Source organism: Dicentrarchus labrax, unplaced genomic scaffold, assembly GCF_905237075.1.
Source record: "Dicentrarchus labrax unplaced genomic scaffold, dlabrax2021, whole genome shotgun sequence".
Lineage (NCBI taxonomy): Eukaryota > Metazoa > Chordata > Actinopteri > Moronidae > Dicentrarchus > Dicentrarchus labrax.
The window spans coordinates 25,238,947-25,253,499 of NW_026136715.1; the positions used below are offsets into that span (position 1 = coordinate 25,238,947).

Sequence of the window (14,553 nt, forward strand, 5' to 3'; positions counted from 1 at the left end):
GTTTGTTTAATTAACTCTCCTTTCCTTCCTCTATATCCCCTCCTCTTCTCTCCCCCTTCTCTCCTCCTTCTTCACCTCCTTTCAACCTCCTCCCTTTACCCTACTTCCTCTTACCATCCTCCTCTTCACACCCTTCTCTCCTCTGTTCTCCTTTATCCTGTCACCGCTCCTTCATTGCATCCAGCAGCGTAGAGGGACGGCTCCTTCTCGACACACCCAGCACCTGGTGAGCACACTCTAACCTCCCATCCTCTCTCCCTGTCCTCCTCACCCGCTTCTGAATCTTCCCTTGACTTTCCCCCCATGTCCCTAGAGTAATGCTATCTGTCTTGGAAATTTCCAAACCTGCCAGGGTTAAACCGTTTGTGGCTTCATTTAACTTGATTTAGCACATACTAAACAAACCAAAGTGAGAGCAATGCCAGATACAGCACAGGGTGTACAGCAGTTGTAAAGGTTGCTGTATTCATTAGACGCAATAATAGGAAAGTGTAAGGCAGGTTTCTTCTGAGGGTTGTGCTAAGGAAGGCCATGAAGAGTGTCTTCCTCTTGAGTGAGGAAGTGAACTGAATGTGTTTTCATGGCAGTCAGCCCATCAGATTTCACAGATCTGTTGTCAATGTGGAAGATCTGGCCTGATTGTGGCACTAGAGGAAAGGTCAGGATTTCTTCTGCTTCCAAAGGTATATGATAGAAACAGTTTGGGAACCCCAGGTGGTGATGGGGGATAGGTCAGGTGTGGACTGTGCTGGACAGATGGATAAGGTCTGTCTCAATAATCACTTGTGGTTGTGAGCACTGGAGTCAGCTAGTTTGTCCCAATCTGAAAAAAAGAAACCGAAGGTACACCTAAGCCACACTTCAGAGTCAAGTGTATCCCACTGATTCGCACTGCGCCACACCATTCGATTGTAGGCTGTAATACACCTTTAGGTTTAAAGGTCCAGTGTGTAACATTTAGGAGGATCTAATGGCAGAAATGGAATATAATATTCATTGCTATGTTTTCATTAGTGTATAATTACCTGAAGATAGGAATGTATTGTATTTTGTTACCTTTGAATGAGCCTGGCTGTTTCTATGGTAGCTCAGAATGGACAAGCCAAACACTGGCTCTAGATAGGGCAGCTCATATTTAATGTTGCTATGTTTACAAACCAAACCCTGAATATTTTATTTTCAGAAATGTTATTAATATTCAGTTTTGACCAAATGACACTTAATGTCACTTAATGACAACAGTCATAAACATTCATAGACTCCTTCATGTTCAGGTTTCATGAAATCCTCTATTTAGTGATTCCTCACATTCCACTATACTAAATGTAATTTCTTTATCAAAACTACTCCTCTCCGTTCCCTCCTTGTTTTTCATCTGATTGTAACTGTAGACAAACACTGCATGGTTAATCTTACTTATTGGTTCACTATGTGGAAATTAAATGAAATCAACAAAGCATCTGAGCTTGACTGGACCATGCATTTAGACCTTAATACGCTTGCAGTCTGAACGTGCACTTGTGCTCTGTTGGCAGCTACAGGAAATATGTCACACAAGTTGCGACTTGATAACTGTACTGCGACTGAAGGATATTGCTACCATTATGCCAAAGCTCTGATTAGTAAACACTGAAATGATCATTAATTATAGTCAAGCTATGACTTTTTTAGATGTATCTTTGTTTTTTCCCACAGGGGTCCACCAAGTCTCTGACCTATACCAAACAGAGAAACACCCTGCCAAGGTAAAGGTCCTCTCATTCATTTCTTATTATACATGTTATTCAAGTTCCTGTCGCTCTGTTCCAAAGAGGCAAATCATGTCTATGGGTTTGTGCACTGCTCCACACTTTGCTCAAATCAGTGTCCTTTTTCTCTGTTTCTGCCCTCTTTCACTTGTCCCTCAGACTAATGACCGCCGCTTCTTCATTCTTTCCGGAAGGTTTAGAGTCAATCATGTGATGGAGCAAGTTGGCTTTTGATCTGACCTACATGTCACACACAGTATCCATTTTCTCTCTTTTCCTTCGCTGCTCTGTTTTCTCTTTCTCACCATCCAGCCAGCCAGAGCTTTCACCAGACTTGTGTGTGAAGGAGCACATTCATGTCGAGCTGCCACATACAGCCTGTAGTGCTGCTCACATTTGAACCCATGTCCACCTTTCCCTCCGTGTCCTGACCCCCTGCTTTCGCTCTTCTTTTTCCTCCTCTGTTCCTCCAGGAGCTTCAGTGTGGACCGCGTGATGGAGAGAGTGATGGAGCGCCACTATGACTTCGACCTGACCTACATCACAGAGAGGATCATCTCCGTTTTCTTCCCCCCGAAGCTGGAGGAGCAGAGATACCGTATCAACCTGAAGGAGGTGGCTGCCATGCTGAAGTCCAAACACCAGGACAAGTTTCTGGTGAGGGTGCAGAAATGCAGCGCTCTCTCTCTGTCTGTGCTATTTGTGACAGTAGTGATTTGACTTCTGCCCTTAGAGTATTCAGTTCAATTCATCTGATGATGCTTGCTGCACAATAGACAACAGAGACTATATATTTTGACATATAGCCACAGGAAGCCGCAAAAGACACTTAGCAAGCCACAAAGTCTATTTGTTTTTTTCTGTCACACCCATGATAAAATAACCCTAACAATGGCTCATCTTTTCCATTTCAGCTCCTGAACCTCTCCGAGAGGCGCCACGACATCAGCCGACTAAATCCAAAGGTAGAATTCTTATTCTTGTTGTTCCCGCATTTCTGTGTCAAGAATTCAGCTCACAGCCTTCAGTGAAATCTCCTTAAACCACATGATCTTTCCCTCCATCTCAACCACCAGGTTCATGACTTTGGCTGGCCAGACCTCCACGCCCCACCGCTGGATAAAATCTGTGCCATCTGCAAGGCCATGGAGACGTGGCTGACCTCTGACCCTCAGCACGTGGTGGTCCTGCACTGCAAGGTCAGAGTTCAGGGGGCCGCAGGGTTTTTCGGACAGGCGTCCCACTGTTTCCCAGGCTCTGAAACAGGCAGATGTATCAGAATGTAGTAATGAGTTTTGTTTTGTAGCGAAGTAGCAACGCATATTGATTTGGAAGTAGTGCAACGTTTTTACTGACAGTGGTTTCAAATTAATGATGTTCAAAATGACAACAAAGAACAGACATTATTTTGATGTTATTTCTGAATAACAGCATGTAGAATGCCGTATTTGACCAATTAGAATCAAAATTTCAGCAAAGCTGTGTAATGAAGTATAAAGTAGTATAAATTGTCAAAATTACACTTTCAGTACACTAAATGTATTTAGTTGAAATCCACCAGTGCTAGATAGCTGGAAAATAGATTAATTTACTTATTTGGGTTAATGATGTTATCATCAAGTCAGTTCAGTCAATCTCTTTATCCTGCTTGTACAATTTAATCCCTCTTTTCACAATTTCTGATGTACAATGCAATAAATTCAGTTAGATATTGCAGTTAAAACACAACTTGACTAAAACCAAAATTGCCGAGTGCACCACATAATTCAAAAAGCCGTTTCCACCCTCACCAGAAAATTAACCATACAATCTAGATCAAACTCTGTTGCCTTCCACATCGTTACACATCATTTAGTGATTCATTCATGTCATCCTGTCAGGCAATTTGAACTGCTCCACCGCTACCAAATGGTGACCAGCTAAAACTGAGGGCGACTGAGCTCCCACGGCCTGTCTGACTGTTTTATTTATTGGTTTTGGTCAGGAGAATTTGAATACTAAAACCAGACTACTTCTGTGGTCTGCTGGCTTCCCAGAACATTCCAGCTACAGGCAATTCTTCCCCAGCTGCATTTCACGCCAGGGATGGGAATAAACAAGTTTTTGTCAATGAAGAATCTTCCACTGAGAGACACACTGAGCTTTAATTTGTGCTCAGTGTGGAGGTCCAGCCTTCGTACTGGTATCTGGAGGGGTCACATTAAGAATTTGAGGCTGGAATTTCTTTGGAATGTGTCAGGAAGTTCGGAGCACCCGGTGTGATAAAAACACCACAGGGAGCTTTTTAATTTGAATTCAGAGTGCTTGTCCACATCTTTCTGTGTCCCTGCCTTGTCCCTTGCTTCTCTCTCTCTCTCTCTCTCTCTCTCTCTCTCTCTCTCTCTCTCTCTGTCTGTCTGTGTCTCTCTATCAAAAATCAACCCTGCAGTCTAAACCCTAAGGTCTCACAAGCTGTGAAAGCCAGCTGTCTTAGTCCAAACCTCGGTGCCTGAGGATGAAATCAGCTCATCATGACTGTTGTTCCCTCTCCCTCCTGCAGGGCAATAAAGGTAAAACAGGCGTGATTATTGCAGCCTACATGCACTACAGCAAGATCTCCGCAGGGTGAGTGTGTGTGTGTGCTGGAGACATCCAAAGCCACATTTTGACATTTTCTTGTTCATCACAATATCCACACATGGAACACATTAAAGATTATTAAAGTGACGTGCAAAAACATATTGGATTTAAATTCAACCCTTTAAACGTGCGTGCCAAATATGTTGGCATTCACGTTCATCCAGTGGCTGATGTGTTGCAGTTCAAGTATATGCAGCACAGTGATTTCCATTCAGACTTCGTTGATAAGTCATTTGATAAATGAAGCCCAGTGGATTTTGCACAGGAACAGTGGAAACTGGTTTATCCTGTGGCCAGTGCCAGCTGTATCCTCTCCATGTACTTTCTGGCATCTAGAGAGTCTGGTGCAAGTCCCATGATGGAAATTGTTGGCTTAAAGCATGTGTGTGTCTGTGTGTGTCTGTGTGTGTCTGTGTGTGTGTGTGTGTGTGTGTGTGTTTGCGTGCATTCATGTACAGGGCGGACCAGGCTCTCAGTACTCTCGCCATGAGGAAGTTCTGTGAAGATAAGGTGTCCTCTTCCCTCCAGCCATCCCAAAACAGGTAGAGGCCACGGGATGAAATGAGGGGAAATTGGGAGGGGGCGAAGGGTGGGGGTGGTGGTTGAGGGTATTTCACATCATAGCCGAGGTTAATTAATATATCCCCTCTTAGCATCTTATTGAAGGGAAAAGAAATAGAAAACAGCTTTTAGCTTCAAGCTCTTCATACATACAACTGCCGGATTTGATTTATCTTCAACCTCAAGTTTTGGCCTTTTTCACAGCAGACATTTTGACATGTCACAATCAAAAGTCCCCCTCCAGTCCAAAACATGTTGTTCCTACAGTGAGATGTTTCTTGTTCACTGTTTGGATGCTGTATGTGCAGAGTGTGACACTAGAAGGATGTTTTTTCACATTCATCTGCTGAAAGTGGAAAGTTTCTCTGTGCTCATTGAAAGTCTGATTTTAAGGGGCGGGGCCTACCAGCAGGATTTGTGACATCACAAATAGTCTGGAAGTCAGTCCTGGTCCAGTATGCAACTTGTACAGTGTGATGTAGAAACTTGAAGCCACCAGTGTACATCCACTGGAAATGGACTTTACAGTGAAGTAGGAGACATCTTGTGTCCAGCAGGAAAACTTTCGAAATGAACAACATTTGCATATTCAGAGATTCTGGAAGTTTTTATGATGTAGAAGGAGTAGATGTCGTTTTTTTTAGGATTTTAATGTGGAACCTTTTTATTTTTTGCACAAAAAACATATCAGACACACATTATTGTTCCAGGCAAACTATTTGTATATGTCTTAATATATGTCTGGAGGGGATTAAGTTAGCTTAGCATAAGTTGTCTGTCCAAAGGAAAAATGCGTTGTTTGTAAACAAGTATAAGCTATAACGTGTTACTTAGTAAGATTTAAAGGTGCTGCTACGTGGATATTGTTACACTTGGGACAGAGCCAGGGTAGCTGTAACCCCCTGCTTACAGTCTTTATGCTAAGCTAAGCTAACCTCCAGGCTGTAGCTTCAAATTTAGCGTACATGCATGAGTGTGATATCAATCTTCTCATCTAACTCCTGGCTAGGAAGTTAGTAAGCTAATTATCCAAAATGTCAAACTATTCCTTTATAAATAAAATACATTGTGTCAACTGCTACTCTATTTAACACAATACATGATTTTTTTTTTTACATACCTCATCTGTCTCTGCAAGAACAAGTCACCTTATTTCCCGAAACTATGTTTAACATACAAATATACTAAATATACTAAACTAGTGTCAAAATGACAACTGATTCAAGAATGTTCCTGAATCAAGTTCAACTGTGGCAGACGCAAGAAATATTTTCTCCACCGACAGGCAGATAGTTTTAGGAAAAGTGAAATATTTAGACTCAGCAAGATATGTTTTCCTTTCTTTTTACCTGCCTCACTTTCTCCTTTGAAGAAACCACTGTCGTTGGCTATCTGACAACAGTATCGTCTGCTCCGGGGCTGTTTGCATTTTTCTTCTCTCTCTTAAAGATGTTTGTTCACGATCTCAGCCTCCATCTGTTATTCTTGTTGCCAATTTATATCTCACTTACTAGGATCTCTTTCACTCCCTCTCTCTCTCTTTCAGATATATCTATTACTTTGGGGGCCTTCTGTCCGGGGCGATCAAGATGAACAGCAGCCCTCTCTTCCTCCACCAAGTTCTCATCCCGTCACTCCCCAACTTCCAGGGCGAAGGAGGTGCGATTGTTTGTTTCTTTGTAGCCCAATCACCAAAGCACAGAACATACAGTGTGTGTGCCTGCTCTGAATGTATGTGTCAAGTCTGGTACATCTCTATGCCTTTAGTTGAACATGTAGCCTATTTTATTGTTTCTACAAATTATGAGTTTTAATCATAACCCAGATTATTTCATAATCATTTTACATACAGAATATCAATACATTCATACAAACATGTTTCCTGGATTCCTTGTTCCTGCTATTCCATCTTTTCCTCCATCCCTCTCTCTCGCACACCTTCAGTGGAGTAGACTAAGACATGATGAAGGGAAACATGAATTGAGATGTATCCTGACTCTGCCTTTATGTACAGATAAAATGCCATGTAAAAAAATGTGTATGTGATGTTTGTCTTGGCGTCAGGCTCTGGCAGGCCATCGCTGCTGAATCACAGCAACGTTGCTGACCGCAGCTCTCATAGATGGTCACATTCACCCTCCACCCACACAAAAACTAGTCTGTTTATCTTTAATCTGATGATCAAGTCCAGGAGGCGGGGGTGGCAGTCAGCACATTCCTCTGTCTTCATGTTGATAATGCTCGCTATGTTTAAATTTCTCTCCCCTTCTTCTAGGTTACTACCCCTTCTTGAAGATCTACCAGTCCATGCAGTTGGTCTACACTTCAGGCATATAGTGAGTCTCTCTTGCTGTCATATGGCCAACTGATAACGCAGATGAGCCAGGGCGTATTTGTGTATTTGTTGGCCCTGGGGTGTTTTCTTTCATGAGCTGAGGTTTTAACACTGTCACAGAGTAATTACAGAGACAGCAGTGAAAAAGAATTACACAGAGGACATCTTTCTTCTTCAATCCAGCTTTTAACTCGTATATTTATTGTTTACCTCAAAGCCTCTCCAAGTTAATCAGTGTGACTATAGATCAAAATGGTGCTACAATCAATCATTCATCGATTAAAAATGTACATTGTCACAAACTGTATTTGTGTTGTGTAGTCTGTGACAACATACCAACGCACTAACCAATCTTTGACAGTGTTGGTTCGTCCATGTTTGGTCACATACTGTATCTGCTTGCGTTGCTTGTATTTTATAGTTATCTAACAGGCTTGTTTGTGGACATTGTGTTGTCTACAGTGACCTTCAAGGAACTGGAGGCAGGCGCCTGTGTGTGACCATCGAACCGGCGCTGCTGCTAAAGGGTGACATCATGGTGAGTTCACATGGCAACGGAAATGACAAACAGAGGACCCTTGATATGGGTGGGGACATACTTCATACTTTTTTTTATCTACAACAGACATAAAAACAGAAGAAACTTTACAAATGACTAGTACATGTACTAAAAAACTTTGGTAAAGTTGCCATGTCCCCAGAAAGAAATGAAACATAAACTTTGGTCTGGAAAAGAGTTTTATCACTTTGTTAACAAGGATTCATAATTTGTCCATTTTGTGCTCTCAGTCATTTCGAAAGTGTAGGTGTCACTCATTTTGGAACGCAAAGCCTTAAATTTACTGCTCAAACTCCTCATTATCCCATGTGTTTAGATCTGTCTCTCTTCCTCCTCCTCTGCTGCCCTCTGCAGGTCAAATGCTACCATAGGCGGGCCCAGGGAGCTGACAGAGACACTGTGTTCAGGTTGCAGTTCCACACCTGCACCATCCACGGATCCCAGCTCTGGTTTGGCAAAGGGGAGCTGGATGAAGCTTTTACTGGTAAGTTTATGTAGGTGGTAAATGGTAAATGGACCTGTATAGCGCCTTTCTAGTCTTCCGACCACTCAAAGCGCTTTTACACTACGTGCCACATTCACCCTTTCACACACACTCACTCAGTAATGGCAAAGTCCATCTAACAGAAACTAACATTCACACACCGATGCACGGCATCAGTGTGTGTATCTTGCTCAAGGATACTTCAACATGTGGCACCAGGAGCCGGGGATCAAACCCACAACCTTCCGATTAAGGAGGCTCTGCCTCTGAGCCACAGCTCTGGTGGAGAGAGATTTTTTAGAAAATATGGCAGTTTTGTCCAAATACATTAGAGTGGGCTGTACCTATTCCACAGTATTTGAAGTGAATAAACTGATTCAGTAATGTCAGTTCATGCAGAAATATCTATTTAAAGTCAGCCAGTCAACTTCTGATTTTTATGTATGATATGTTACTGTCAAAAGTTCCATGGCCCCACTTGAAACTTATGAGGATGAATGATATTGTTCCCTAAACGCTGGATCGGATTCTGCTGATTTTGCATCATTGGACACTCATCATTATTAGGCACAATTTGTTAATTGTTGTAGGATAATCACCACATACAACTAAATGACATAATAGCAGCTCTTTGGAATGTAGCATTGTGGGAAAGTGTTCACCGTGGTTTGCTACCTATAATGGCCTCATAAGACTGTGGCTGCATAAATCCCTTAATAGTAGTAGCTTAATCCCCATCCTGGACATAATAACAGCTCTTTGGAGGCGAGTATATTGAGAATGAGTTGCACTGTATGCAGGGAGCGAGTGCCTCTAACTGTCCCTCAGAGAGAGTAAAGGAGGCCTAGTGAACACTGGTCTATTGCTTAAGTCCGTAATGAATATGCTCCTTACTTCATTTCCTCCTCGGTTTAACTTTCTCTGTAATGACAGAGTACATGTAGCTGAGATGCATGTCTGTAAAGCAGAGCAAGTTGTGTACAAGGTCGTCAATCCATTACACTAAATGAAGCATTACAGATGTACATGAACACATTGGAGGTTTGTGCAACTGAGAAGACATCTGTGGAAAGTATTAGTGTATTTGATATATTGGAGCAGAAACACAGTTTGATTCCTTTCTCGGGGTTCCCGAACATGGGCCTGGACCAATAACTGGTATGCTGTCATAAATCTGGGTCTCATGAAGGGATTACATTTACATTTGAAGACTATAATGTGGGGAGAATTTAAAACTTTCCATATGCATATCTTAGAAAAAGAGCTATTTAACATGATCTTCGAGAATTTTGATACATTATTGACTTATGTTGACTATTTCTTCCTTTTCTTCTACCCAGATGAGCGTTTTCCGTCTGATGCCACAGTGGAGTTTGTCTTCTCCTCTGGACCTGAGAAAATCAAAGGTTGGTTCACTCTACTTCAAATTCTTCTTAAAGGATTTAGTGGCATCAAGTGGTGAAGTTTCAGATTGCAACAAACTGAATACCACTCACCTTCCAAGATAAAAACTAAGCTTATTCTAATGTAACGAAAACCCAATTCTTATTTTCAGATGATTATACTGAAAACATACCTGATTATTCCATTTCTACCAATAGATCCTCCTTAATGTTACACACTGGACATTTAATATCTGTTCTGCTTCAAAAGTGCAAGGGAAACTTTATGGACGGAAACAAATGCAAATGAATATAAATCAAATGTGTCTTTCCTCAGGGCGTGAGTACCAGAAGAATGACCCAGCTATCACAGTCGACTACAACACTGCTGACCCAGTGGTTCGCTGGGATTCCTATGAGAACTTTAACCAGCGGTACCAGGACAGCCTGGAGGGTAACACACTAACCTTTTTCTCCATATCCCATCTCAGCTTAATGTTAGGTGATCACTAAAGAGGGATAATTACAGGAAGTTAACACTTTTTGCCTAAACTTTCAGCTCTATTAACCCTAACCCTAGACTGTCGATCCTAGTCATTTCCAAAAACAGGCCGCCTAGTCTTCAAGTAGAAATGAAAGGACAACCAAACACTACAGCTGTTGAATAGTTCAGATATTAGGCTCATAACTGGCTCTATGAATGGCTAATGAGTACTGTGTTCTTGTCTTAGATATTGCTCACACCAGAGGTCCTGTAGACGGCAGTCTCTACGCTCAGATAAAGAAGCGCAGAGGTCCATGCTCTGGTTCTCTCACTTCAACCAATGGCAGCAACCCAGCGGTAGGCCTCGCTGAAGATAGGCCAGATCATCTCATCTCTCAAGGTTCTGACTCCGCCCTCTCAGCCCATTCCATCCATTTGAACCAACCAGCTATCCATCCCGACCGCCAGGAGGAGCCCATTCGCCCGCCGCCGCCAACCAGACAGGAGAAAGAGGAGCTAGAACGTCTCCTCGGAGGCATAGAGGGAAACCGAGATGGAGAGCGGGAGACCGCCATCTTGGATGATGGAGATTCTTTGCCTTCTGAGAGAACTGGGACGCTGAGGCTGAGTCGGTCCTGTTCCTGCCGGGATGGTTACCGGTCCCAGCGCTGTGCCGAGCCTGGCTGCGACCGCACTCTCCTCATGCCTAATGGTTACTGCCTCGATCGGGCTCCTGGCACCAACGGGCACCATGGGGCGACCCCTTCAGCCAGCCCCAACCCAGCGGCTCCTCCGTCACACATGGATCTGTGCCAGCACTACAGCCCCCACTCTCACCAGTCCCTTCCACCTCCCGACCTCGTGTGGGACCGCCAGAGTGGCCCACCGCACTACCTACACCGCTCCTGCTCGGAGGCTCCCTCATCTCGACATATCTGCCCATACCCATCACCAGACCTTACCCCTCACTCTCACAACCACCCACATCACCACCCTCTGTCTGCCCCCGGTCGCCTCTACTGTCGGGAAGACGACTACGGCCCCTACCACCACCCTCCTCACAGCCACCACCATCCTCACCCACACCACCCCAAACCCTCCACCAGCCCTACCTACCATGATATAATGCTAATGGATGGTCTGCCACCCCCTGGCTGCCCGTGCAGAGACTGCAGCATCAGGAGAGAAGACTCTGCGGCTTATCACAGCCTGAGGCTGGACCGAAATGACAGCTTCCACTGGGACAGAGAGGCGGAGCTTCAGCAGAGGGAGGTGGGGCTTAGGAGAGCCAGGGAGGCAGAGTTACCCAGAGGGTCAGAGCTCCACTGGGAGAGGGATCCTGGGCTGAGACGGGGCAGGGAGTTGTCCCTCCACTGGGAGAGAGACAGGGAGGCTGAGCTGCAGTGGGAGAGGGACAGAGAGGCCGAATATTGGCACAGGAGAGCCACTGTTGCCTCCTACGGCCCACAGGGTCACGATCTTCCGGCCTTCACATTTGACCCCTTGCCATCAGGTCACCCGGCTTATCCAGAGGCGTCGAGGTCCCACGCTCATTCCCACCTGGACCTGAAGTACAGCAGCAGCAGCAGCGGTTACCAAACGCCCCGCCAGGTGTGCCCCTGCTCACCTTACCAGCCCTCGCCGTCTGAAAGCAGGGGCTACGCCTCGGGCTACCAATCAGAGTCCACGTCCCCACTGCCTCCGGCCTCCTCCATGACCGGGCCCTGTAGCCATAGCAACGGGCCTGGAGAGCATAACCATAACCACCACCATCACCATCCAGACTCGCAACAGTCATACGGCTCTGACTCACACACTGGTGAGTCACGTTAAAACAGAGACACTCAGAAATTTGTTTTTCTTCAGCAGCGGGAATCGGGAGTGTAAAGAATTACCCTTAATCAAGAGCAGCATGCACCGAATAATTTGTGCTTAACTCGACAGATGCCTTACATATTACTCACAAACTGCCTCATCTTGCCTTTTTGTGATTTTTACACAACTTAACACCCAAAAACCAAGTAAACATCGGCAGCAAAAGACATTATATGACCCAGTCGATAAGGTCTCTTTACTTTACGTAAATGCAATCTATTGTTCCTTATCTTTCCAGATGGCCTTCGGAGCTCTGGTGAAAGTGTGGGCTGGAGGGATCACATTGCCCACGGTTCCTTCAAGAGGGTCCACAGAGATGGCCACGCTGCATGCTCCACGCCGTCTGACATGTCTGGACCACCCACTCCTGTCCACACCAGCAGCCCTCTACGCACACAGGAAAGGTATTCCACATTTACTCCTCTACTAAGAGGGAAATTAGTGTCGGTTGGAGTGCTCCTTACCACCAGGGTTGGCTGCTCATACACATCTACCCGCTAATAAGGCCTTTGTGGTGACTTGAACCCCATTTACACCTAGTATTACCATGAGGTCTGGATACATGATCTCAACAATGGCATCTGATCCATGATCCAGGTCAACGGAAGCAATGCCATGGATGTGTGCCATTAATGTTTTGTGAGGAAAGGTTTGTGGCTAATGGGGACAACATTTTTAAGTTGGTCGAGTATTGAGTGAGAGAGCAGCGGCTGACTGCAATGTAATCCTTTGGGGGCAAAAAACATTACAACATTATGGAAAGAGATACACCTTTTTTTAAAGAGTAATATCCTTTTTGTTTAACCAAAACAGCTGTTATTGCTCTGTTGATTGCATTCCAATCACACTGCTTTCTGCATCCATTCACACTTATAAAAAAAGTGTAAGAAATAGAGAGCCTATTTCCTGTCTGGAGCGTGTTTCAAGCGTTGTCATGGTGATAAAAAAAGAATAGGAAGTACTGTACATGTAACTGTCCTGACTACAGTTGCAAAAACATATCAGCTAACAGGATGAATAATGGATTTCTTTCTTGGTACAGTAGCATTTTTGTGTCACTGTTAAATTAACTTCCCTTTTTCTGTACTGCTGGTGATGTGCCCACTTTTCAAATAGAGCAGGTCTAGACCAAACTCCTTATAACATTATATGACATTATATGACTATATAAAGATTCAAGAAGTAGGTCAGTGTAGAAATTTTAGAAACATTTCACTACATCACAAGCAGGTCTGTGACAGTAATACTCATATCTGTCCGCTTAAGCCCCAGTCCAGGAGGGAGAGAGTATGAGATCCGGACCACAGACATCCTCAGCAGTGACTACGAGGCTTCCCAGCCTCAGGACGGACACTATGGTGGTGATATTATCGTCCAGGAATCCCCAGAGAGCCAAAGAAGCAGCACAGAGCCGTCATCCCTGCCGCAGGTTGCCAAAGACCCACAGTCACACACATCCATACCTATACAAACAGAACCCCACAACCACTGCACTGCACCAAAAGACCCGCCCCCCACCACTCCCCAACAGCAGCACTGTAGCCCAGATACACCATCAGCTTCAACAACGCAGAACACCTCTTCTTTTGACTCTGCAACACCAACCACATCAAACCAGGGACTCTGCCAGGCTCCCTCATCCCCCGTTCATACTTCATCTGCACCAGATACACATTCCCAACCTCTCACCCCCCAGACCCCCCATCCTTCAGAGGCTGCTGCTCTGCCTTCCACTGTGGCACAGGCAGTGTCCCAGCCTCAGAGCCAGACCCATACTCAAGCCGCCGGACTGACGAGACCGACCCCAGCACAGGTCGTCGCATCTTCTCCAACCAGGGAACCTCACCCAGAAGCCCCAAAACCCATCATCACCCCTGCCCCTGCATCTCCCACCCCAGCTTCATCATCATCCCCCCAGCCCGCCTCCAGTAGCATGGAGGGCTCCCCAGTCTCTGATGCACCAGTTCCTGGCTTTGCCACTTTGGGTAGGAGGTTGATGTTGAGTGGGTCCGACCCCCACCATCCGAACCACATCCAGCACCACGGACCCCCACACCACCACTACCCAGGCATGGAGCACAGCGCTGCCGGACACAATCCTGCTCCTGACGCTTACAAGAGGCCCGGCTACACTGCTCACACTCCTCAGCTCCACCCATCTTCCTACTCCAACTATTCCACCATCTCCATCCCCCTTCCTCACCCCCAGCCACCTTTGCCAGAGAAGCGCCACCCGCCCGTCCAGTCAGGATCACCCAACGATGGGGTGGGAACTCTGAGGCCAGCTGTGGGCCAAGTGCCTCCCTCCAGCACCAGCACCGGCCAGCATCAGCACCACGTCACATTCTCTCCCACTGTGGGGGAAATTGCACCACCTGCTGGCCAAAATGATGGAGAGGCGTCTGTGGAGACGGAGAATGCGAATAGGGTCAGTGTGAAGTTTGTTCAGGACAGTTCAAGGTTCTGGTACAAGCCGGGCATCTCCAGAGAGCAAGGTAGGTCTGAG

The 14,553-nt window shown here is 45.3% G+C and overlaps 1 protein-coding gene across 5 annotated transcripts in view; it reads left to right on the forward strand.

The window, feature by feature from the left end:
- Positions 1-14,553, forward strand: part of tns2a (tensin 2a) — a 50,924-nt gene that overhangs the window by 31,337 nt on the left and 5,034 nt on the right. For 3 of the 5 annotated variants that reach the window (XM_051425026.1, XM_051425028.1, XM_051425030.1), the window contains exons 5-20: positions 185-226; positions 1,696-1,745; positions 2,222-2,405; positions 2,663-2,713; positions 2,825-2,947; positions 4,288-4,352; positions 4,826-4,909; positions 6,475-6,587; positions 7,204-7,264; positions 7,726-7,801; positions 8,177-8,306; positions 9,647-9,712; positions 10,026-10,142; positions 10,420-11,991; positions 12,286-12,451; positions 13,314-14,542. In XM_051425026.1, coding sequence (XP_051280986.1) covers positions 185-226; positions 1,696-1,745; positions 2,222-2,405; positions 2,663-2,713; positions 2,825-2,947; positions 4,288-4,352; positions 4,826-4,909; positions 6,475-6,587; positions 7,204-7,264; positions 7,726-7,801; positions 8,177-8,306; positions 9,647-9,712; positions 10,026-10,142; positions 10,420-11,991; positions 12,286-12,451; positions 13,314-14,542 — 4,129 coding nt within the window. The remainder of the gene's footprint in view (positions 1-184; positions 227-1,695; positions 1,746-2,221; positions 2,406-2,662; positions 2,714-2,824; positions 2,948-4,287; positions 4,353-4,825; positions 4,910-6,474; positions 6,588-7,203; positions 7,265-7,725; positions 7,802-8,176; positions 8,307-9,646; positions 9,713-10,025; positions 10,143-10,419; positions 11,992-12,285; positions 12,452-13,313; positions 14,543-14,553) is intronic. The other 2 variants (XM_051425027.1, XM_051425029.1) reach the window with 2 other exon arrangements.